A 27873-nucleotide genomic window follows, 5' to 3' on the forward strand; every position below is an offset into this window, starting at 1 on the left:
AATGGTAATTTAGGCTTCCTCCTAAAACGCCCCATGGGGGGGGGGGGAATGACTGAAAAATTTAATTATGAAGGGCTTCAAGCAGTGCAAAAACAGTTATAAAACAGCAGGCTCGAGATGATGGTGCTGCAACCAGTGCACATGAAAATGTTTCACCTAGTACTAAAATCTATGTTGGATCACGTAATAGAAGGTGTTATTTCACATTACTCAGTGGATAGTTCCGATAATAAAAATACAAGTGATGACGACGTGGGTATTCACACGACATTTTTACCTTAAAATGGCGCTCTGTGGATGATTTGTCTCTAGAGCAATTTCTATTGTTAGTCCCAAATGTTGGAGTTAATGCTAAATTATACGAAGATTGTTTTAACAAAAAACCAATTAATATTTTCAAATTATTCGTGACTGATGAAATAATTATTCATATGATAGTAGAGACTAAATCGACCAGGGTCGACTCGACACCGTTCTTCCCGGTTCGGCACAGTCGTTTAACCGTGCATTAGCTAAGTACGATTACGGCAATTGAGTAGGGCGGAAGTGGTGTCCTTTAAAATGGATTTCTTATTGGATGCTGAAGAAAATGTCATGACAGCATTGGCATGTAATGGAATAGAAAAAAGAAAACTACGTTCTAGATTCATTAAATAAATCTAAAAAGCGTAATATACGGAGAATTTTACCATTTGTTTTCAGATTTACGCACAGTTTTAATTAACAATTCATCAAACATAATTGAGAGATTAGGCACACTACTGAAAAAACTAAATACTAAATTCAACACCCAAACTCTCGATGCAGACTGTCGGCTATCGGTAATTTTTGCCTCTATCAATATATAGTGCAGTTGCCGACCTAAGCCAACCGATCATATCTTACCCGAGTCGAAGCAATGCGCGGATGCCTATTTAAACAGTCGCGTGGAGTCGAGTCGAGCTGAGTCGATTCAGTGCGCGTCCTGCTTAATCGTTACGCAGAACAGTATTTAGACAAACAAAATAAGACGTCAATCTCAACAATATCGTATAAAGAAATGGTTATATTAGAAAAAGTCACAAAGTCACTCAATAAAGTCATATTAGAAACAATGTTTTTTGTATTCCAATCAGATTTTTTTCTCGTAACAGGTTTGAACTACTTTTGGCCATGTATCATTTCAGCGACAAACACAGATATTTCACTTGATAACGATAGACTCTGAAAATTAACTCTATTGCTAAACTCTTGTAAACTATTGAAAACTTCAAGAAAGATTCCAAATATGGTATACTCCTGGTTTAAAAGTGTGTGTAGAAGAAAGCATGGTCCCATTTCGTAGACGCTTTTGGTTCAAACAGTATATCAAAAACAAAAACACAAGTTTATACTGCCCACGGTGGAAATGCGTCCGTGAAAGTAGTACTTTATCTTTATCTTATGAAAAGGCTTTTGTATTATGCTCGCAAATTTTACACGGATAATTTTTCCACAAGTATTTCTTTAGCTACTGAATTGTTGACTAAAACAACTCATCTTGTAGAAAAAGCTACAATCCTAAAGATGTAGTACAAAAAAAATCCAAAGATCTAATTGGACAAGAAAGTGATACGAGAATAGTCGTTTTAAAATGGCGCGACAAAGGAGATGTTCTTATGCTAAGTAAAGTTCACACAGATAAGCTAAAAACTATACAGAATGGAGGTGGCCAAACTCAAAAACCAGAAGCTGTGGTAGATTATAATCAAAGCAGAAGCAAAATCAAAGTCTATTCCCATTGTTTACGTAGGGATACTAAGTGGTACAAAAAAGTTGCAGTGGAGTTTTTGTTAGGATCAGCCGTCCTAAACGCTTACTTAGTACCTATATGAGAAAGTAACTCAAAACAAAATATCCATTACAGATTTTCATCAAAAAGTTTGTTCACCTCTCTTGGAACTAACTTAAACTCACTAATTTCCGCAACCAGACGATATGGAGAGCAATAAAAATATTTTAATCAAACATAATTCGTGATTGCGTTGTGTCGTGTGTTACCGTATTATGAAGGCAACAGACGGACATAGAATTGCATCAACTAAAGCAACATGTTCAAAGTGACACTGTCTTGCCTGTACAAAACCTTACTGTATTCCTTGTTGGTTTGTTGTTGTTCCGATGCGACATTTAATCTCTTGGGTATTGTCCCACGACTCATTGATTATAGTTCCCAAGTAGTTGTACTGCAAGACACGTTCAATTCTCATTTGGTTTACACACAGATTTGCTCCAGTTATGTTTGCCTTGCTGATGAACATCAGCTTGGTTGTGCTGGTGTTTATATCCAGTCCATATGTTTTACTTGTTTCCGTTATTTTCTTCATTAAGTTTTGCAGTTCTTCTATGGTATTGGAAAAAACTATTGTGTCATCTGCATACCGCAGGTTATTGAGCTTAACTTCATCTATTGAGATGCTTCTATCAATATCTTTTAGAGCTACTACTACTAAGGATTTCCACAGTTTTCACTGTCTTCCTTCACTCAACCGTTTTCTCCAATTTTCCCTGTCATTCCAGTCTCCATCTCGCAGGGTTCTTTTCTCCATAGCCTCGTCGATTTCATCTCTGAATGACCTTCGGGGTCTTCCTCTCTTTCTTCTTCCAATCGGGCTCCATTCTGTAATTTTGTTTATCCAGCGTCCTCTGTCCGCTCTTCTGACGTGGCCGTACCAGGATAGTCTCTTCTCCTCTATATAGTCGATTATGTCTGATTGCACTCCCATTCTCCGCTTAATCTCTGCGTTTTCAATTCTGTCTCTTTTTGTAAGTCTACAGCTTCTCCTCAGGAACTCCATTTCTACTGCTCTTATTCTACCTCTATTTCTCTTGTTTATTGTCCAGTTTTCGGACCCATATGTCAGGATACTTCTTGTCAGGGTGTTATATATTCTCTTTTTTGTCTTTATCGTAATGTTCTTATCCCACAACACTGAGTTTAGTTGTCTTATACAGTTTCTTGTTTGTCTCAGTCTGTTGTTTATATCTTCTTCTGTTGTTCCCTGGTTCGATATTATGGTTCCTAAATACTTGAATTTATCTGTTCCATTTATTTGTCTTCCCTCGTCTATCTCTAGGTTTCTCATATCCTTGTTTTCTGTTGTTAGGTATTCGGTTTTCTCTAAGTTTATTTCCATTCCGTTGTTTTTATATTCTTCTTATCTTTTAGAGCCTCTTTAAAAATATGCTCCGAGTACATATTGAATATCAGTGGTGAAATTATGCACCTCTGTTTCAATCCCCATAAGATTTTGACCTGACTTGTATATTTTTCAACTATTCAGAACACTGCTGATTGATTCCAATACAGGTCCGCTATTATTTTTAGGTCTTTTCCATCAATCCCTATCCTCTTCAGCACTTCCATCATTTGTTCATTCCTGACTCTATCAAAAGCCTTCTTGTAGTCAATCAGGCATGCAAAAACATCACAACCGACATCTCTACATTTATGAAACAATACCTGCACGTTAAATAAAGCTTCCCTCGTACCAACGGCGTTCACAAATCCAAACTGATCGGGCGCAATTTGTTTCTCGCATTTCTGGGAAAGTTTTTTGTGGATGACTTTTAAAAACAGCTTTAGCAGATGGCTCATTAGGCCTATGGTCCTAAAGTCTTGACAAACTTTTGCTCCTGTTTTTTTGGGAAATGGTACGAACTCCGATATGAGCCACTCTGATGGTATTTTTCCTGCCTTGTATATTTCATTAAATATTTCAGTTATTATTTTTATTTGTTCTGCATCTTATCTTTAATGTATCTTCCCGATCGTTCCGATTTCCTAGTCACTAGTGACACTTTTAAAAATTGTTAGGTCTGGCTTTTTCAACCTTTTCACGACTTGATTAATGCTATGGTATAGTTCTTCCACCTCTTCTTCTGTTTCTTCTGTTGTAGGTGCATATACTTGAATTATATTGATGTCGATTGATCATGCTTTCAGTTGTATGAGCATCACTCTTGCTGAGATTACATTACATTGTCAAAAGATTTTGCCACTTCTTTTGTCAATATAATGCCTACACCTAATTTATGTTTACCGTTATCTGTTCCAGAATAATAAACGCGGTGTTCTCCGATATTTGCTGTTCTTGAACCTGGCCAACTCATTTCGATTTTTCCCAAAATATTTAATTTCATATGTGCCATTTCTTGTATTGCATTATGGATTTTACCTTCCTGTGCCATGGTTTTCACGTAAACTGCTTGAAATGCGACATAATATGCGTACCACGTCACCCAAAGGGCAAGATTAGGTGCGACACGCTCACTATACCTCATGGGACTTAAGGTGTTAATAATAATTACATAATGTACTAAGTACATAATGTATTGAAAAATGTACTAAGTACTCAGTAGAAGATGCCTAACGATTTGTGAAAAATAATTGTTTATTTTCAGTTTATTTGTTTATATATTTAAATAATTTTTTTAATTATAAATTTTTTAATTCAGTAAAATATTAATTTACATTTAAGTTATTCAAATATTACTTTATGTGTGCACGCACTGCAACCAGGTAGGAGTGTAAAAAAGGGGCTATATCTCAGATACTACTAAAGCTATAAAAAAAATTTTAGACAGATTTTTAAGGTAAAGTCGTGCCAATAATTTTTCTTTTAAAAAATTATTTTTTGTTTAATTTTTTTATTAAATACAGCCGAATTTATGAAAAGTCAATCCTTTTTCTAAAATTTTTGCATAATGGAGTTTGTAAACTTTAGAATTGTAAACTTTTTTTGATAACCATCATCATTTTGGCTTTACAACCCTGTGTGGGTCCTAGCCTCCCCAAGAATTTTTCTCCAGTCGTCCCTATCCATCGCCTTCCTCCGCCAAGCACGTATTTCCATATTTCTCATGTCTTCATCGATGTTATCTAGGAATCTTGTTCTGGGTCTTCCTCTTCTTCTTTGACCAATAGGTCTATCAAGGAGCGTTTTTCTAGCTGGGTCGGTTTGCTCCATCCGCATAACATGGCCTACCCACCTTAGACGTCCTATCTTTATGTGTTTTACGATATCTGGTTCCTGGTATATCCTATAGAGTTCGAAGTTGTATCGTCTTCTCCAGACACCATTTTCATTTACCGCTCCATAGATGCGCCTTAGTATTTTTCTTTCGAAACATCCTAACATGTTTTCATTACTTTTTGTTAAAGTCCAGGTTTCTGAACCATATGTTAGGACTGGGCGTATTATTGTTTTGTAGAGTTTTACTTTTGTATTTCTTGATATAACTGTAGATTTAAAAAGGAGATTAAGCCCAAAATAGCATCTATTAGCCGTGCAAATTCTGCGGTTTATCTCTGCGGTAGTGTCATTTTCAGTATTGACGAGCGTTCCCAGGTATACAAATTCGTTAACTGCTTCGATGACGTCATTTTCTATAACAAGTGGCCGTAGTGTTTGTGGTTGCGTACCTATTTTCATGTATTTTGTTTTGTTGGTGTTTATTATTAAACCCATTTTTGTAGCCGCTTCCTTTAATGCTACGTACGCCTCTCGTGCTGCGTTTTCCGTTCTCCCAACAATATTGATATCATCAGCATATGCTAAGATTTGCACAGATTTGTTATATATTGAACCGGTAGTTGTGATTTGTGACGTACGTATTACTTTTTCCAAAGCTAGATTGAATAGTATACAGGAGAGTGGGTCTCCCTGACGTAGTCCGTTATTTGTTTTAAAAGGTTCAGAGAGTTCCCCCTGGATTCGTACTTTGCATTCAACTTTTTCAAGGGTTAGTTTGGTTAAACTTACCAACTGATTTGGTACTCCTAGGTCTATCATTGCTCTAAACAATTCTCTTCTATTTACAGAGTCGTAGGCTGCCTTGTAGTCTATAAATATGTGGTGCGTGTCTACACCGTATTCCAGTGTTTTCTCTAGAATTTGTCTTAGGGTTGAAATCTGATGAATTGTTGATTTACCACCTCTGAAACCAGCCTGGTATTGTCCTATTATTCGCTCTGCATATGGTGCCATACGATGGCATAGTATATTGGAGAATATTTTATACGCTGCATTTAGGAGCGTAATTCCTCGATAGTTAGAGCATTCAAAGATATCACCCTTTTTGTGTATGGTGCAAAGTATTCCAATATTCCAATCATTGGGAAGGGACTTCTGTATCCATATTTCTTTTATAAGCTGCTGTAGGGCTATTATGATATCGTGGCCACCTTCTTTATATAATTCCGCTGGGAGATTATCTATTCCGGGTGATTTGTTTCTGGCTAGTTTGTTTACAGCGTCTTTAACTTCCAGGATCGTTGGTGGATCCTCCTCCCTCTCGTCTGCTCCGCTTACCTCGCAGCTTTCGTCTTCCGGGTTTTCTTCTTCCTCTATATTAAGTATCTGGTTAAAATATTCCGTCCATCGGTTTAGTACGTCTGTTCTTGTTGTTAAGAGATCGCCATTTAAACTTCTACATTGATTTGTGTTTGCCTTAAATTCTTTTCTGTTGATGTTAACTTTCTTATAGAATGTTCTGAATTCTTTCTCTCTGTTGAGGTTTTCTATATATTGAAGTTCCTTTTTTAAGTGGTTTCGTTTCTTCATTCTGTGTATTTTCTTTTCTTCTCTTCTCTTTGTCTGGTTACTATCAGACTTTTTTTGATAACAAACACTTTTAACTATCTATTCTCAAATTTTCATTCTTAATTTATTCTTTTTTTGGGTTTTTTCAAAATTGGGTGTTTATTGAACGGGCTACTAAGCTTTATCACATTACCCTGTACAGTAAACTGTCTGCAATAAAACAAGGACATATGGAACTCATATAATGTCAATTTATTTTTAAAAAATCAAATTTATTATAGCTGTGTATATCCATGTCTGGATTCCTGCGAAAATAAGAGCGTTTTTATTAACAAGTCCCTAATAAAATCCCGAAGTTTATGGGACATAACAACCGTTCGTTGTAAGTGGCTTGTAGATTATGTCTCTATAGGGGATAGTATGGAGGAAAAAACCAATAAAGCCATTCGATTTAAAAAAATTATTGCGTTAACGTAGGCGTTGAATAAACACTTTCGAGGTTATATAGCCGTTAAGGATATTTATTGTTATTAAACGAAACGTTAATCAACTGTATAAAGTTTGATTGGAAAGAAGCAACCCAGATGTTATTTATATTTGAGAAAAAATCCTTAAACACATATAAATTAAGGTTAAGGTTAATTAAGGTACTAGTACAGATTAGAAAGCTAAAAAAATGAATATTTAAAAAAATATTCTCAGCTCCTTTATTAGATAGGAGCATGAAATATTAGAATCGAATATAATTTTTATTATTTTAATTTTGATTTAAAGCAAAAAATTTTTTTAATTCCTATAAATTAAAAAGACGGCGCTAGATAGAGGTCAACTCAGTTAACTTCACAAAAAGGTGTCCGATGGCGGACACTAATTCTCAGGATTGGCACATCTGAATAAAACTGAATTACTTACTAAAGAAAGCGCCCTTTCAAGACAATTAATCACTTTTTAGAAAAAAAAAGTAAAAAAAATTAATTTTTGTTAGGCAAAAATTAGTAATAATAAAATTTATATTTTCAACTTTTTCTTCAAATGTCCATTTTGTTTCTTAATGTTAATTTTCGATTAAAAATGGTTGATTATCTTGCAAGTGCACTTTCTATAAGTAATCCCGTTTGAATTTTTGGTTTAAGATGTACCAATTCTGAAAATTAGTGATCCCCATTGGACCCCTTTTTTGAGGTATTTACTTAGGCGCCCTTTAGAAAACGGGCAATTTATTGAAAATAATTTTTTTTTTGTTTAAATCAGAGATAAAGTAATATTTAAAAAAATATCATGTTCGTATCTAATAGAGGAGCTGAGAATTTTTTTTTGAAAATATGCATTTTTTTAGCCTTCTAATCTATACTTTTTTCCCTAATTTCTATCAGATTTTGTCGGTCTTGTCCTGAGTCCTGAGCTTCCTTGAGTCTACCTCTGCTTCTTTTGTCAGCTCGTAGTCTTCACAGTGTAATTCTTGGGTCCACCGTCCGTCATTCATTCTGGCCACATAGCCCGCCCCGTCCCACTTCAGCCATGCTATACGCTCTATGACATCTGTGACGCCTGTCCCTATTCTTATTTTTTGGTTTCTAACTCTGCTCTGAGAGTCAGTTCAAGTAGCGAGCGTTCCATTCGTCTTTGGGCTACTCTCAGTTTAGTTGCCGTATCTTGGGTTAAGAAAAGTGTTTCGGTGCTGTAAGTTATTACTGGAAGCACACATTGGTCGAACGTCTTCTTTTTTAAAATAATCTGGCAAGTTGCTCTTAAAGATATCTGATAGAGCTTTATATGCGGTTCATGCTAAAGTGATTCTTCTTTGCAGATTTCATGACTTAAGTATTTATATTTATGGAATATTCCTATTTCGTTGCAGTCGACTTTTGACTTTTTTGCTTGGGACCATATTTGTCATGTACTGTGTCTTTTAAAAACTTATGTTTAAACTAACTTCATTACAAGCAGCATCTATTTCAGTAAGCATAGTTTCAATATCTTTTAAGTTATCTGTTATCAGAACAATGTCGTTCACAAATCGAATGTGAGAGAGCATTTTGTCATCGATATTGATTGCTTTGGTTTCCACTTTAATTTTTTAAAAGCATGTTTCAGAACTGCCGTAGAGAGTTTGGGAGATAACGTGTCTCCTTACCTGATTTCCCTTTTGACTTTTGTACATTTTTGTATCTCAGCTGTAGCTAGTACCTTAAAGATTGGCAAATTTGGGTGTAAAGGTGTAGAGTATAGAACTTTATAGGAAAGGGTGTAGAGTTGTGTTATAGAGGTAGAACCTTTTGTTGGAACGACCACATCTATAACTGGTATCCATTATGTCATAAGACATTTGACTCTCACTTATGGCTCCACCTATTACACTTCAGGAAACTGCATTGGTCTGTAGGCTAAAGTGAGGGTATAAACAATGGCCTACTTACTGACCAACAACTTCGGACAGATGAGTTGGTAAGTGACAGGGCACCCTTTTGTCCTGGAGTTGAGAAATCGGCCTCAAAGGTGAATGACCCAAACAATTTCGTCAATGGCATAATGATATTAAAGGCAAGGGGAAACTACTACATTAAAATTCCTATGTATATCCCTAGAAAGCCTAGAAAGTCACTATGGCGGAAAACGATGTAGAAATGGACAATGTGATATCTCAAATTTGCTATGCACATGGAATATTAAAACTCGTTACCAATGAAGAAAATTAGATAATGCCATTCAAAAAATGAAAAGCTTTTATATACAAATAATAAGACTTAGCGAAGTCCGATGGACAAGTTCCGGAATACACATAAAATAGAAAATGGAACACTAACTTTAAAATGGAGTCGGTATTTTGGTTGCCACACAATATAAAAAATATGTCAAAAAATTTACACCTATTTCTGAGAGAGTCATTCTACTCCAGTTAACATATCATAACCTTAGTAAGACATAACATAACAATAACTTTGACGGTTACACATTATTTTCAACAAATTTCTTAAATAATCTTTTTTGGAAACAATTTCTGGAGTGAACATTTTTTAGTTAAAAATGTAATTTTTTTACTACAATAAATTATTGTGACTCAATCCCATCCATCCTATAACTCTGCAGCCCAATTTGAGCCATGGCCTCTCTCAGCAAACCTCTCCATTCGTTATGGTCTGTGGCGCTTCTCATCCACGATCGACTGCCAAGGAGATTTTTTGCATCGTCATCCACATCATCCTTCGCTTTCTTGGTCTTCCAATAGGTCTCTTCTTTTGTATTCTTGCATTCAACAGTTTTTTGAAGGTCTGTTTTCTTTCATCCTAAATACATGGCCTGCCCATGCTAGGACACATTGAGATAAAGATGGTTTTTGATATATATTATCTATTTCATAATTTTACTTGATTACATACATGATATACCTATAATTTATAATTGTACCTTAGCTCTGCATCGTCAATATTGACCTTTGTAATGTTGAATCCTAAATAGATAAAGTTATTTATTTTTTCCAAGTTGGCAACGGTCAGGTAGAGTTGTGTTGCTCTCTTCGATTGACTTTGTACTAGGATGTTAGTCTTTTTTGTGTTTATTAACAGAACTATTTGTTTAGCCTGTAATTTAAGTTTCGTATATGTATTCTCATATGTACAAGATACTAGAAGAACTTAGCGGGTCAACACAACTCGGTTTTAATGGAGGACTAGGAACTAGAGAGGCAATTTTATGTTTGAACACCTTACTACAAAACTGTTTAGATCAACGAAAAGATGTCTACCTCACCTTCATCGACTACGAGAAGGCATTTGACAATGTTAAACATGATATCATGATGGAACTACTGGAACCAAATGGCAAACGTGAGGATTGATCAAGACCAATATACGGATGAATTTGAAACCCGGAAAGGTGTCCGCCAAGGCTGCATACTCTCTCCGATGCTTTTTAATTTATATGTTGAAAATATATTTGCGGAAGCATTAGAAGACATGGAATCAGGCATTAAGGTGAACGGCATACCAATTAGCAACCTACGCTATGCGGACGATACAGTGATTGTTTGGATACTGATAATAATAGCTACTGATAATAAAAATACTGATAATTTGGAAGATCAGCAGTTATTACTTGATAGGGTGAATAGCATAGGTAAAAAATATGGCCTCAAAATCAACATTTTGAAAACGAAATATATGGTCATTAGCAGAAACCCTATAGAAAACCCGATAATATGCATAGGTGACGATCGCATAAAACGCGTGAAAACTTTTAAATACCTTGGCACCACAATCAATGACCAACCGGATCCACAACAAGAGATAAAACCCAGAATACAAATGGCAAGACAAGCTTTTGTGAAATTCAGACCGCTCCTATGTAATCAAAACCTAAATTTCGAAATCCGCTACAGAATGGTCAAGTGCTACATATGGTTCATCTTGCTTTATGGCATGGAAACGTGGACTTTGAAAAAAAACATCTATCAACAAACTTGAAGCATTTGAGATGTGGTCATTGAGAAGAATAGATAGTCATACCTTGGGTGGATAGAGTTCGAAACGACGACGTCCTTAAGAGAGCCGGCGTGGAAAGAAAACTCTTTGAATTAATTAAAAAACGCAAGATAGGTTACCTTGGGCACATATTGAGAGGAGCAAAATATGAAATACCACAGTTAATCCTACAAGGGAAGATCGAAGGTAGGAGAGGAGCCGGCCGCAAACAATTATCCTGGTTAAGGAATATTAAAGAATGGACAGAAATACACAATACAGTCGAGCTGTGTCACGCCGCCAAGAACAGAATTCTAGTAATGAGATAGTCGCCTACGCACTTTGGTGTATGGCATGTTAAGAAGAAGAATATGTATTCTCACCTGTTGTTTTGGTTCTGCTGATGATAATGCTAACTCACCACCCTATTTTAATTCCTGTGTTATTTGAATTGACCAGATATGTAATCAATGCAGATAAAAAAGCAGTTGATAATCCAATAAATTATGATGCAAAATTGGATATTATACTTGAGTTTGAGAAAAACCCACATACTTTTAGTAAAAAACATCCCCAGTAACCCAGTATATTATATCAGTATCGATTATTCTAACATTAAAACAAAATAAAATGCATCCCTATAACCTATAACTCATGGAATTCGCGTTTTTTATAGTAGAACGTATTTTTGTGAAAAAATTATGACAATATTAAATAACAATGTAATCCAATGTAAACAATGTAGACCATGTTTTGTTTTCTAATAAGTGTACCTTTACATTTTCCGGCATGCCAATCGTCAGAATTGCCGCTATTTGTCTATGGAAATTTTCATTAGATGAGAGAACATACACAATATCTTGAAAAGGTTATTGTACGGGCGGCATTGTTGGTGATCATATCATAGGTCCCTTTTTTATCGACGCGACGGCAACTTAAATGGCGATAATTATTTAGCACTTCTCCGATATAATAGATATAATATCATACCAACTTTTACAAACTTATATTCTGTTCCAGCAAGCCCACAAGTTTTAGTGAATATGATATACTTTCAGCAAAATGGAGCACCACCCCATTTCCAAATCAATGTTCCGCAGTACCTCCACCGAATATTTTCAAATTAGTGGATAGGGAGACGAGGATTGATGGAATGGACAGCACGATATCCTGATCTGACGCCATTAGACTGATTCTTATAGAGGCATTTAAAAAATATTGAATTCAAAACTAAACCCCTTGACTTAGCTGACTTAGAAAGACGTTGCCAAGACGTTCTCGGCGAGCATTTTGAATATCTCCAACATTCACATTAATAAATTTTTTGTTTATTTTACATTATCGAGAAATAAACAGTCTTATTTATTAGTTTTTCAGTGTGTTGTAGGAAATCTCGCTACTAGATAATTTTTTTTATTTAGTGTTACCTGTTGCAATAAATGAAAATACTTAATATTTCTGAAATACTTAAAGATACGCATAGAATATGGTACATGCAATATGTCTAGAATATTCGGAGTAAACCAAAAATCAAATAGGGTGTTGTATTTGAAATAAGAAAGTTGGTATTGCCCACTGCTACATGACACTCGGTATAAAACATAATCTATTGCATAAATTTGTAACTAAAACTACCAATCAATGTGTCCAAGTGATTTTAAGACACCCAAATTTATTTCTTATAGATACCAAATATAGAATAGAGCAGATATAAAATTAAATGGAATGGCGATATAATAAAATAACCAGAAAATGATCTTAAAACAACCTCAGCCAAGACTAAATTTTTAGTAAATTGTATTTATTAGTGTAAAGCAAAAAAATCATTTCTAGTCAAATTGACAACACCTAAAAATAAGAAAGACGTTCTTACCTTATTTACATGATCCCTCAGGACGTTCGAATAAACCATGGAAACTGCTTCTAAAGCCATAAAAGTAATAATCCAACAACCCACGGGATTATTAGAGAAATATTCTCCTGAAACAAGAAAGCGTTTATTTATAAATATAAAAATATTAAAATTTAAAGCAATTAATTAAAGCTAAAATGCTAAAAAAACAAATAATACACTTTTTGAATTCATTCTGGTTAAATAAATACCAAGTATGCAAATATATAAATATGAATCGGTAAAAAGCTCATGTCTTTATTGGCCCATTTTTCTCTTTATAAAAAAATTACAAGCGGGGTTATATTTATTTTACGCTCCAAATATTTCGCCTAATCGAACAGTACACATTGATAATGAAATTATGAAGAAAGTGATATGAACTTCAGTCTAACCAAATAAATACTTTTATATTTTATAATATACACTGCGCTCCAAAATTACCGCATAATTTTAAAATTCTTACTTTGAGTTGTAACGGAAAAATTTTTGTTTGTTCTTCTCTGATTTATGGTCGTTTTAGAACATGTTAAATAAAAACTTTTCTTTTTTTACAAAAAATGTATTAAAATTAACAATATAACATCATAAATCTAAATATCTAAACAAACAACTGATCTAAACAAACTAACATTATAATTTAATGACGAAATTGAAATTTTTAAAGTTAAAGAAAATACTAGTACCGTGTACTTGTATCGAGTATTGCCTCCTCTGGCATCTATTACTGCTTGACAACGATTTCTTATACTGAGAATAATCGTTCTGATTTCTTCTTGATCAATTTGATTCGAAATTTCAACCAACCGCAAAAACAGTTCATCTAATGTGGTGCATTAGGTAGTTCTCGTAGTCGTCTGCCTATTATGTCCCAAACCTGTTCTATTGGTTGAGGTCCGGACTTCTCGCAGGCAAATCTATGGCAGGAATTTCAACCTCCTGACGATACTGCTGCACAATTCTTGCCGTGTGTGGCCTGGCACTATCTTGCATAAGCATGAAATTATCCCCAATAAATGGTGCAAATGACATGACATGCTCTTCTAAAATGTCTGTTATATACCTCTGGGATGTAAGCCGACCGTGATCTATTCTAACTATTTCCGTACGAGCCTCTAAATTAATCCCACCCCATACCATTACCGAGCCGCCGCCATACTGTACAGTCCCTACGGTGTTACACTGTGCGTAGCGTTCCGCAGGCTTTCTATACACTCAGTTTCTCCTGTCATCAGAAAAAAGACAGTACCTGGATTCATCGGTGAACAATATTCTTCCCAATCGTCATTATTCCAATCATAATGTTCACGAGCAAAATGCAATCTTTGCCTACTATGGTCTCTGGTCAATAATGGTCCAATTGGTGCTCTTCCAGGGTGTAGGTCGTTTTCGGCCAGCCTTTTTCTAATCGTATTTTGGCTGATTCTAAAGTTATAACGATCCAAAAATTCATTTTGTAGAGAAGTACTGGTAATAAACCTTTGTCTCTGTGTACGAAATATCAAGAACCGGTCTTGATGAGGAGTTGTAACCCTTCTACGGCCTTGACCGGGTCTTCTCGAGTTACTTCCAGTACACTCTTGAAATGGTTGACTGGGTGACGTTAAAATGTTCAGCGAGTTCTACTTGATTCTTCGCGAAGAGTAACGATTCTAAAACAGTCACTTTCTGACAAATTTCGATTTTCTTGCTGCTGGTGGTTCATTTCAAAGAAAAAACACTTAATAAACTTGAAAATCCCTTTTATCTATCAGCACAACGTAATCCAACCCAACTAAATTCGAAATAAAATGAAGCACAATTAGCATGTTTATAATTTTTTTGCAAAAAATAGTACAAACATCAGCGATTTTTACCGTTCTTTCGATAATTTTACAATATACCGGGGGTAACAATAATATATTAGCACAAAAATCGAAACGATAAAATGATTTGATTTAACAGCGTTTTTAAAATTATAAAATTATGCGTTAATTTTGCATCGCAGTGTATATACCATATGTATAAAGAGGACCAAAAGTCTATAAAATAGATGGTACGAACTGTATAAAAATTAGGGTACACCTATTGTGCAATATGGAGATTTGACACTTGATTCTTGCAATGTTGCCAGATTTACCATTTTCGTATTTCATTACACCTCATTCAAATTCGACGTGCAGTAAAAGTAAACAAAACCAGGCTATGCTACGTAAGACTCCATAGGCGTGCGGTTTTGCTTTCATATTTCCTATCAAATTAATAAAACAGTATGTAAAATTAAATATTTGTTTACTATGAACAACGAAGAAAAAATATACAATGTTAGTATTATTTTCAAGGAAATTCAAAATTAGCTTCATTACTGTAAAATAAAAAGAAACTTATGGTTTGACAAAAATAATAAAGCAGTAATTGCAACGTTGTTTTGACACTTAAACGATCGAAATCGAAACATCAAATACACTTATTTTTTAAAGTAAATTGTGTGTTAGTTCGCCTCAAAAGAAGTAACTTATTATTATGTTGTCAGTTTTTATTTGAAAAACAATAAAACTCACGTGATCCAGATTACAAATGTTACCAGAAATTGAAATCTCATTTTATATAAATTTTCGTAAATTTGAATACAGATATACCTTAACTTAAAATGTTTTCATAAACGAAAATTTTGTATTAAAAAAAAATAAGGCGCACTTGGAGAAGTGCCTCCAGAAGTAAAAACTTCTTAAATTGCGTTGAAATTATGAGTATTAATATCTAAGAGCTTCCGGTTTAAACGGGGCTGCCAGTCATGAACTGAGCTCTTAATCGCACCCCATTCGTTTTTTAGGAAAACGAAGTTTCAACAAAAACCTATGCAAATGTCCGAGAAAATCATTCGTCAAAAATAAAAACATTCTACATATCTGACTAATAAATAAAACAAAAAACTCACAGTGTAAATTAATATTTTATTCATAATCAGAGTCTGACGTGCTGCTCTCATTAACTACGTAATTATCAGTGCAACTTGAGTCTCAATGATATTGTCAAGATCCCTCATCTTTTGTTCGACTTTCTGCTGAACATGCTGTATACATTTAATAATTTAATACGAAAGCAAAACCGTATGCCAAATTTTGATTTATTGACTAAGAAGGCTTCTGGCTGAGTACAAAATAAACAACTGATCAAATCCTATCACGCGATATAGAAAATGAAAGGGAAAGATATAACGAATATATTAAGATAGAAAATCAATTACATATCTTAATAGATTCGTTATATCGTCCCTTTTCATTTGCTATGTCGCAAGTTAGGTTTCGATCAGTTGTTTATTTTGAACTTAGCCAGAGGCCTTCCTTAAGTCAATAAATCAAAATTTGTCTATAGTAAATTTATTTTCATTCATAGTGCCTTATGATAACTCGTACATAACTATACGTTCTATATAATTAAGATCCTGTGTAGTGCCATTTTGGTAGTCGCCATGTTTTTTTCTATCTTAATATATTCGTTATATACTCCCCGTTTAATAAATATCGACAACCGAGTTGAAGAAAGCGGATATTCAAAAGTGGCTGCGATCAAAAGTTTTGACAATTCAGTTCTAAAAGTCGAGCTTTTGACTATTGTGAATAAACATAAAAAAAATACACTATTGTTAGCATATTGTAGATGAAATGGGTAAAGAAAAAAAAAGGTATTCACAGGCAATCGAGGTAGATTCTGAGTAAAATATTACCTAAGTTACACTTTGAGTTTTTTGTTTTATTTATTACTCAGATATGTTGAATGTTTTTATTTTTGACAAGATTTTTCTGACCTTTGCATAGGTTTTTTGCTTTGAAATTTCGTTTTCCTTAAACCAACCAATGGAGTGCCATTAAGAGCTCAGTTCACGAGTGGCAACTCCGTTTCAACCTTAAATATTACGTTAAAAACATTTTTACACATTTAATGTAATTGTATTTTAATTCCGTGCATTACAATAACGGATTCACGTTATTATGTTGTTGGAAAACCTCATTCTAACATGTTTATTCAGTTATTTTCAGTTCTGTTATTCCTGTGAACGACTTATGCTACGATGTCTACTTCATATTTTCATATGTATTTCATAATACAGGAAAATATAGGTTTATACATCGTACATCGTTAAAATCATGATGTGGGAGTGCCCCTCGTACAATCATACTGTTGACGGTTTATTTATACTTACCGCAGCTCTATCTTGTATTTAGTGTAGAAATGTTTAGAAAGGTTTTCGAAGCCCCGCCCATTGTAACGTCAGAGGTGAGGTAGTCCATTAATAAACACAATGACCGTTTCCACTAAACAGACTCGAGTTTCAAAAACTCGGGACTCAAAAACACGCCAGTTTTTAGTAAAGTTTGTGAAAAGTTGCTATTTTGTTTTATTGGATACGAGTTTGTGTTTTGTTTTGTTTTTATTTTGTCCGTTTGGTGGGAAACCGCCATTAGATATTACATTTAATTTCAAAACAATTTTTACATATTTAATTTAATTTTATTAATTCAATGCATTACAATAACGAATTCGCATATTATGTTGTTGGAAAACCTCATTTTAACATTTATTAATTTAATTTTATCTTTGTTATTCTTCTGATCATAAAATATAAATGATAACATTTATTATAAATATAAATGAATAAATTCAAGCACTGTAATTCCCTGACGCACGCCCTGGCTAAAATATTATCACTAGAACAACAGTGGTCCAATTAAGTATAGCAATTCTTCCGCGTACAGGGACTACTAAATGATATGGTATGCTGAGTTTCGTATACGATGTCTATTTATATAGTTTATGAGGTGGATATTATGTACGTTTATACATTATAAATCGTGATTTGGGAGTGCTCCTCGTAATATTCATAATGTTGATAACGTGTGTTGGTTTGTTTACTGCTACTGCATCTTTAGATAAATTTGGTGTAGTTACTTTGGTTTTCTTAACTACAACACGGTATATTGCGTTATTAGATCTATATCATGAAATTTTCTATTTTGAGTTTTGGCAACAAATATTTGAAATACAGGGTAATTAATTAATGTGGTGCAGCTCAGTAGATAGCAATTAAAGTTAATAACGAAAATTGTAGGCAATTTTGCCGTTTATATTACAAAAGTAGTAAGACTTTTACAGAGTATTGGATAACATAGTGGCAGACCAAAGTTACGTTTTTTTTTAAATAGAACACCCTATATTTTATTTCATATTCATAATCTTCTTCACTAACCCATCACAACAGTATACAATTTTGTTAATCTGTACAGGGTATTTACAAAGTTAAAACAAATTTTCTGTGAAAATCGTAACAAGTTGAACTCCGTGTATAATTAAAAATAACACAATAATAATAATAATGAGCTGTTGCTGCCAAATTTGTTTATTAATTTTAAAAGTTTCAAAAATGATTAATAATTGCTATTTTTCCGTATATTTAATACAGAGTGAGTCCTAACGCAAGTAGGTACATTATTTTCTCAGTAATTTTATACACAATAACCTGCATTTTATGTCACTAATTTATTAGTTTTTCAGATATTTTCACTTTTTAAAGCAAATTATTAGATTTATTATGATATTATCTAAATGTTTACAAATTTAAAGTAAGTCATGACTAAATTGTCTGAAACAGAAAGTTCATCATTACCGATTATTAATCCGGTAATTAATGTAAAAATTTACTAAATAAAGAAAGAAATATAATTATTATTTATAAATTTTACAAGAAAAAATCACAAACACAAAATACAACATTTATGGTAAAATTAAAAACTAATATTACATAAGTTGTTCCTCTTACATTACGAAGCATTGTACACTTACACTTCAAAATACATTTTGTGTTTTATCTTTCATCTCACCAGTTGTTGTTGGAGGTATTTCATAAACTTCATTTTTAACGTCCATCCCAAAAAATAGTCCATTTTATTAATTTTTCGTAAATCTAGGTGGTCACGTTACTGGTCCATTTCTTCCAATCCATCTATCAGGAAAGTGATCGTCAAGTTCACCTTGAATCAATGCATTATGACGACCAGGAGCACCGTTATACAAAAACCACATTTGTTCACGTATACGAAGTGGAACGTCTTCCAATAATATGGGCAAATTATTTACTAAAAAATCTAAATACATATCACTATTTAGATTTTCTTTAAAAAAAATGTAATCCAAGCACATGGTTATCAACAATACACGTTCATCGACCATCTAGTTTGACTATGTGTAACTATGTGTATGTGTGTATCCAGTTGTGGATAGTGTAAAATATCTTAAAAACCAATAAATTTAGACATACATAGAAAATATAAATAAAAACTGAAGTATGGTAATGGTACTTATCGATACTGACATAAAATACAGGGTGTTCTAATTAAAATTACTGAGAAAGTAGTTTTCCTTGTGTTTTGACTCACCCTGTATTCGATATAAAGGAAATTAGCAATGTCGATTATTTTTGAAAATTTTGACAATTAATAAAAATATGTAGCAATAGACCGTTGTTATTATGCTTTTTTTAATTATACAGGGATTTAAATGATTTAATGATAACACGTTCTTAAAGAATTTGTAAGGTTCAAAGTATTCTATTATACAACCAAATGATATTGTTAAATTATATGGTATAAATTGTACGATTTTGCTTGCACATTCTCCATATGCTTTAAAAAGTTTCATCTTAATGTCTCCTTTTATCATGTACTCTCACAAAACTAACCATAAATCCCAGATGAAGTATAAAGCATATTTCCAATTCCGTTAAGTGCTTTTTTATGTGTCATGTAAAAAGCGTTTCCTTTATATCGAGTTTTGTTACACAAAACCGATATATCCTAAAATCCATTCACCTTTTCATACAGGTTGGCTTTTATGCAATATTTACTATAAATGATACATAAACGTTTACTAGAAATGAAGTAAATATTGTATTTTTATTTTTCCTTAACTTCAGTTTCATCGCAAATTAAACTTAATTAATTATATTATTAAATATAATTTAATTTACGTACTTTACTATTCTATTTTTATCAACAAAGCAAAAATATATTAATATATAAGGACTACTGTGTGTAAAAACCCAAGAACCAGAGTTATTGTTAAGTAAAAGTACTATATATATATATATATATATATATATATATATATATATATATTTATATTATTGTGATATTTAAAGTCTTGGTGTGCAAGCAATAATTAGCTAATTAAATTTTTGATTAATTAAAATTATTTAAATGATATGATTATGACTCTATCACAATTTTTAATTCTTTTATCTCAGGGTTAAAATTCGTGCTTCAATATCTATGCTATTACATGTGAAAGGTAAGGTCCAAAGAATACCGGAATATAAAAAAACATATGATCTAACCTATATATTGAAATAAAAATAATGAAATAATTCACACTCACAAATTTTCAATAAACAAATCTCATATAATGATTCTCAAAATTTTGTTCTACGTACGTGAACAATCAAAATTAATGGTACAAACAATATTAACTGAAATCTCCAAAATCCCAAACCATTCTAAATCTCCTAATCAAAATATTTGTATCCTTTCTAAATTAAGTGTAAAAATTGTGTTATCAATAAAAGAAAAAAACTGCAGAAAACAAAAATATCTCTCTCTGATGATGAGTGGTCCAAATCCTTGTTCCTTGTAGACTATATTATCTCCTCTCAACCGCTCCCTATGTAATCAGCAATCTTACAACAGATTGTTGCAAGTATATCGTCCTTAATGATCTCCTTCAAAAGCAACAATCATTCAAATTATGATAACCTTTCTCCTCTCGAAAACTGAATCTCTCGTTGGCCCGAGGTGAAAAATGACTCTTGGAATATCTTCTCTTTACGATAAACTGAATCTCTCGTTGGCTTGAACAGTGACTCTTGGAATATAAGTAGAAAATATGACTTACAATATTTTGCTGCTTCAGCTTCTGTCAGATACACTAACTCCACAAAAACTCACTAACATTCAACACTACTGCTTGCTACTTCTCGGGAACCGCCAGAGAACAATCACTGTTTGTCTTACAGACTTGGAAAACCTCCTGATTATCTTTTCTCTCTCCTCAATCTCGCTAAACTTTCATTCCTACATACCTATCCCACCTTTTTCAATCTCCGCCAATCAAAACTCGTCACAATTCCCCCATTTTTTCATTTCGATAACAAACAAATTTTTACCTATAATTATACAATTTCTTAAAACTTATTTACAAATAATATTTTTCTATAATTCTTAAAAACTAACAAAAACCTCTTTCTAAAATCTCTTCTATTGTCTTTAATCACCGCATTAATGTATTTGGAAAACCCGGTTCAATTGTCTTTGGATTTCACTTAAACTTATGCGGGTCACTCAAGTATAACAAAGAAATAATTTATGCAAAGCTTACATTTTGTTTAGTACAGGTAATCCAAGAATTTAATAACTTTCCTTCTTCAAAATGTTTGTTGGATATTATCCTACTTATCTGAATTATTTTAATGTTTTGAACTTTGAAATATTTTTAAACAAACCAATATTTTCTCGATTTTACATATCATAACAAATCCCCGCCATTTGATCTGCCGAAAACTCTTTGTTAAATTTTAAAAATGACAAAAGTTTTCTAGGATCAAATTATTTCACTATGTTATTAAAATCTATTCATGATATTGATAGATGTCGTGAATGTTAAAAATACCCCGTATATTTCCTGTCTCTATGTGCGCTAATTCATAACTATTTACCCCATTTTCCGTATTGACCCTATATGGACGTTCAAATATCGGCATCAATTTAGCACAAATACCATTTTCTAAATTCGACACCCTCAGTGCCTTCACTAAGACTTTATCTCCTTTCTGGAATTTGATCGGCCTTTTTCTTCGGGTTCTCTCTTGTCTTTGGAGATATTTCTCTCCACTTCGTCTCAATCTTCTTTGAACCAACTCGATCACTTCTTCGTATTGTCTGGGGGCGGTGTCTTCCCACGGTCTTGTAGGCATTGTTCCTTTCATTATATATAAAGGCGTCTCTTTGGTAACCCTATTTGGAGCACAATTCAAATAGGTCTCGATCTCAACACTTTTCTGTCCCAATGTCGATGATGTTCTTCCGCGGCAATTCGTAGAAATTTTGTGACTTCTTGTATAAAACGCTCCGATGGGTTGCTCTGTGGATGACGGATGCTTATAAATTTTGTATCGATGCCCCTCTCTCTTAATTCCCTTTTAAAACGTTCGTTCCTAAAATATGTCGCATTGTCCAATAAAATATTGTCTGGTCTTCCCACCGTTTCTATAAAATTGTCTATCTTCCTAAGTATTTCAATTCCTTTTGTGGTTCTGCATGCGTACAATTTAACATATTTTGAGAAAAGATCCACCATAACTAATATGTGTTTATTCCTTTGAGTTGTTGGTATCAAATCGCTCAACATATCAATAGCAACAATATCCAGTTTCTTCCGAGCTACGACGTTTTTTGTGACGTTTTCATTTTTAAAGTTCCTACTTTTACACTTTGGCATGTCACACAATTTCGAGTCACCTCTTTGGCTATTGTATAGTCCTGTCGACAAATGTAGTTCTCCCTGAACATAAGCCACACCTTTCTACTTCCAATATGTCCGTTGTCACAGTGTAACTTTAAAAAACTTCTTTTGCCATTTGCTCCGTGATTACATAGAGTTCTTTACCATCGACCCTCTTAAAATATAGGTTATTTTCTTGTTCAGCCCTTTGCTTTTCTCTTTCATTCAATTCTTCCTGATTTTCCCTGATTTTGGCCAAAGAAAATAAGCCTGCTTCTTCTCTCATTATGTTCATGCCTACGTGGAGAGTTTTGTGATCCTCTTTGCGGAATTGTTCATCTCTCGTCAACGCATCAGCCAAAATATTGTCCGTTCCTTTGATATATTTAAATTCAAAATCATATTCTTGGAGTAAAAGAATGCCCCTATGAATTCTATTATTTACCAACCTATTTTTCATTATGTGTACCAACGCTGCATGGTCCGTTTCAATGGTGAATCTTGCCCCAAGTAGGTAAAAACGTAATTTGTTTACACAAAATAACACACTGGCAAACTCTAATTCAGTAACGCTGTATTTTCTCTCATACGTTTTGGTTACACGGGAAACAAAACATATTGGCACCTCTATATCGTCTTGTATCTGTGATAACACCCCTGCAAATTTTTTTATGGAAGCATCGGTCCTGAGAATGAAAGGTTGCTCATATCTTGGGTGGTGCACTCTTACAGCTGTGGAAAACGCTCCTTTTAAATTTTTGAAAGCGATTTCTTGTTCAGTTCCCCATTTCCATCTGACATTTTTCTTAAGTAATGCTATTAGCGGTATTTCTTTTGTACTGAGGTCTGGTATCAGCTTTTTGAAATAGTTTACCATTCCTAAAAATCCCGCAAAGTTTTTAAATTGGTTGGCCTAGGGTAGTTGTTTATGACTTCGATTCTATCTTCTGCAAGACTAATCCCTTTTGTGTCTAATTTGAATCCTAAATACAATACCTCTTTTTGGAAAAACTGACACTTTTTAATATTTAATTTTAATCCGGCTTGATCAAGTTCTTCGAGAACAGTATGAATATGTCGTAGATGGCTTGTTATATCCGGTGAGAAAATTAATAAATCATCTATGTAATGTACAACAAATTCTCCATGCCTATTTAAAATTGTGTGTAATGCGCGAACCAAAGCAGCGCATGCACTTTGTAGTCCAAATGGTACTACCCTAAATCGGTACACCACTCCGTCGATAGAAAAAGCGGTATAATTTCGACACTTTTCTGCCAAAGGTATTAACCAAAAACTGTGTTTCAAATCGATTTTGGAGAAAATGTGTGATCCTGTGATTCGTCCAAAAATGGCTTCTATGTTCAAAGGCGCTTCGTATTGCGCGATTGTGTGCGAATTAATGTTTCTTGCATCTAAACATAATCGCAAATCACCATTTGATTTTTTTACGCATACTATCGGGTTGATATATGGAGAGTCACATCTTTCGATCACCTTGTCTTTGATCATATTTTCAATTTCCTGTCCGACGCTTTGCCTGTATTTATACGGGATTGGATATGTTTTCGATTTAAAATTTTCTAAGTTTTTAACTTTAAAAGAATGTTCATAATTTTTAGCCACTCGGCTTTCTTCATTAATAAGATCTCCATAATTTTCTAAAATCTTCTCTATTTCCTTCTCCATGTTTTCTCCACATTTTATTTTTCTTTCATCCTCAGTTTGTTCACATGTGTTCACTGTCCGTATTACTTCTTCACAAAATTCTGGATTCTCGTCCATAATTGCCATTTCTTCTCTGTCCTCTTCCGTTATTTCTTCTTCTATTTTTTCTTTATGTTTAATTTCTATCTGGTATTCCGAGCACCATGTTTCGGCTCCTTCCATTTTTCTGCTTATAACTTCCTTTTTTTCCTGCTTTCTTTTCGAACTCTTCTTCTTTTTTTTATTCCCTTTTCCTCTTCGGATTGATTTTTTTCTTGAGCTTTCGATTTATCCTCTACCGTCATATTGATTTCTTTATGTTTTTCTTGTCCATTTATCCTTTCAGAAAATTTTCTCCTATCTGTTTCCTTTTCTTCTTCTATGTTGTCTGGTTCTGCTCTGATTTCCAGTTGATTTTCCGAAAAATTGATGGTGATATGTTTTTCACTCAATTCATCAATTCCCGCTATCATATCATGATTTAGGTCTTCGATCACCACACATTGCATAATATAGAATTGGTCTCCCACTCTGATCCGTACTCCTAAACCTTCGTTTACTGTCGTCAATTTTTTATTATTTGCACCCACTAAAGCAACCTTCGGAATCTTATACACAAATCTGTCCATATTTAATTCTTTTACTAGTTTTTTATTGATTAACGAAATTTCCGATCCAGAATCAATCAGAATTTTAATCGCTTTATGTTTTATAAATGCATCTAAAAAAATTAGATTGGAATTAGAATTTTGTTTTTCGTTTCCCGCCAACTGTATAAACTCTCTCGGGTGACAAAATATACCGGAGAGTTTTTTACTTTTGTTTAGTGGATGCCTTATTGAAAATCCTGTCTGGATTCATTGAATACTTCTTCTTCCTCCTTTTCTATTGCCACATGATTCATCTCTCTTCTGTTTTGTCGTTGGAATCTCTGATTATTTCTATCGTCCCTTTGTTCGTTCGTATTCCTATTCGGAGGATTTTGTGCATCTCTATTCCTGTTGTGATTTTCATTTGTTCTATTTTGTGTATCATTCCGGTTATCGTAATTTTGTTGTCTATTGTAATTATTGTAATTTCTCGGCCTATATTCGTTTGTTGATCTGGGATGTCGGTTTCTCTGGTCATAATTTGATGAAAACCTTCTTTCCGGTCCATTATATTGGTCATGTTGTCTTCTATTTCTCATTTCTTTTCTTTTCGCTTCTTTTAATTGAAGGAATTGGCACAAACTATCAATATCTTGATAGTTTCTCAAAATCACGTGATCTTCCAACGTTTCCTCAAAATGTCTGCTGATCATTTCTACCAGCTGTTCGGTAGAATATTTGTATTCTAGATATTTTGAATTGTTATATATCTGCAAAGCATATCTTTCTTCAGATATTCCCATTTTTTCGTGATATTTTCCATTCTGTAGCTCTTGGTTGATTTCTCTCTGTTTATTTTTCCCCCAGAAATAGTTGAGAAATTTATTTTCAAAATCTGTCCAATTTTCAAACTCATCTTCCTTGCTTTCATACCATAACGCTGCTCCTTCTTTCAAATGGTTTCTAATTGTTTCTTTGCAATCGTCAAAATATCTAATATGTTGTAATTTGGTTTTCAAATTTTTAACAAACGGTACTGGGTGTGTTTTCCGAATATCCCCGCCAAATTGTATTTTCGCCTCGCTTGTTCCATGGATGATAACTTCTTTTCTCTCTACCCCTCTTAGTTCAATTTCTGCCATTTGTTTTTCATTTTGCTTTAATCTTCTTTCTACTTCCTTCCTGTCTTCTTGTAGCGCCATTTCAAATTTTTCTTCTAACTGTTCTAATTCCTTTTTCTGGACAGTCTTACTATCTTTCATTTTAGTTTCTATTTCTTCTCTCTGCATCTCTAGTTTCCTCTCTGTTTCTTCTCTGACTTTTTCTAAACAGACTTTTACATTTTTTTCATATTTGTCCAAACGCTTTTCCATTTTCCTATCATTTTCTTCTAATTTTTGTTCATAGTTTTCCAAACGCTGCTCTATATTTCTGTTATTTAGTTCTATTGCTTGCCTTGTTTCCCGTTGGTTTTCTTCCATTGTTTGTTTTGTTTCATCCATTTTTAGTGATGTTTCTTGTTGGTTTCGCTCTATTGTTTGTGTCTGTATTTGCACCATTGCTAATAATTTTTCCAGCATTCCTGTTTCTTTTCTTTCCTCCATTATTGTGGCATTTCCTTCATTATCCGATCCTTCATCAATAATTGTTTCCTCTTCTATCTTATCCTCTTTCCTTTCTTGCGTTTTACTTTGACTCCTTGTGGTCGACATGTTGTTTCTTTTCGTTACTGTTTTTGTCCCCGCCAAATGTGAAATTTTACAATACTCTATATGTCTCAGAACACGACAATATTTCTCCCCAAATGTATTAAATTTTCACGACAAATATCAAATATGCAATCAGTAAAATTCAAATAATTCAAAATAAATATCAAATGTACGATTGGTAAAGAAAATAAAATCAAATAATTCAATAGCAGTAAATATCCACTAACTACGATCAATCAATAAATCAAATTTATATTCCCTGGAAAAATTGTCAAAATACTTTCAAATTCAAATTCCCTCAATGTTATATGTTTTTATCTCTGGATCACCTGTACTTATTCCAGATCTCTTTCCCTTCCTTCAAATGTAAAGCTGCGATATTTTCAAGCCCCACGTTTTGGAAGCCAGTTATTGAGATTTTTAAAGTCTTGGTGTGCCAAGCAATAATTAGCTAATTAAATTTTTGATTAATTAAAATTATTTAAATGATATGATTATGACTCTATCACAATTTTTAATTCTTTTATCTCAGGGTTAAAATTCGTGCTTCAATATCTATGCTATTACATGTGAAAGGTAAGGTCCAAAGAATACCGGAATAATAAAAAAACATATGATCTAACACTATATATTGAAATAAAAATAATGAAATAATTCACACTCACAACTTTTCAATAAACAAATCTCATATAATGATTCTCAAAATTTTGTTCTACGTACGTGAACAATCAAAATTAATGGTACAAACAATATTAACTGAAATCTCAAAATCCCAAACCATTCTAACTCTCCTAATCAAAATATTTGTATCCTTTCTAAATTAAGTGTAAAAATTGTGTTATCAATAAAAGAAAAAAACTGCAGAAAACAAAAATATCTCTCTCTGATGATGAGTGGTCCAAATCCTTGTTCCTTGTAGACTATATTATCTCCTCTCAACCGCTCCCTATGTAATCAGCAATCTTACAACAGATTGTTGCAAGTATATCGTCCTTAATGATCTCCTTCAAAAGCAACAATCATTCAAATTATGATAGCCTTTCTCCTCTCGATAAACTGAATCTCTCGTTGGCCCGAGTGAAAAATGACTCTTGGAATATCTTCTCTTTACGATAAACTGAATCTCTCGTTGGCCTGAACAGTGACTCTTGGAATATAAGTAGGAAAATATGACTTACAATATTTTGCTGCTTCAGCTTCTGTCAGATACACTAACTCCACAAAAACTCACTAACATTCAACACTACTGCTTGCTACTTCTCGGGAACCGCCAGAGAACAATCACTGTTCGTCTTACAGACTTGGAAAACCTCCTGATTATCTTTTCTCTCTCCTCAATCTCGCTAAACTTTCATTCCTACATACCTATCCCACCTTTTTCAATCTCCGCCAATCAAAACTCGTCACAATTCCCCCATATTTTCATTT

The 27873-nt window shown here is 33.4% G+C and overlaps 1 protein-coding gene across 1 annotated transcript in view; it reads right to left on the reverse strand.

Moving 5' to 3' along the window:
• The window catches only part of LOC140436192 (uncharacterized), an 821182-nt gene that overhangs the window by 50059 nt on the left and 743250 nt on the right, over nt 1-27873 (reverse strand). The window contains 2 exon segments of the mRNA XM_072524890.1: nt 12894-12964; nt 12967-13000. Of these exon segments, the coding sequence (XP_072380991.1) occupies nt 12894-12964; nt 12967-13000 (105 nt within the window).

The sequence above is a fragment of the Diabrotica undecimpunctata genome, chromosome 3 (genome assembly GCF_040954645.1).
Source record: "Diabrotica undecimpunctata isolate CICGRU chromosome 3, icDiaUnde3, whole genome shotgun sequence".
Classification (NCBI taxonomy): Eukaryota; Metazoa; Arthropoda; class Insecta; order Coleoptera; family Chrysomelidae; genus Diabrotica; species Diabrotica undecimpunctata.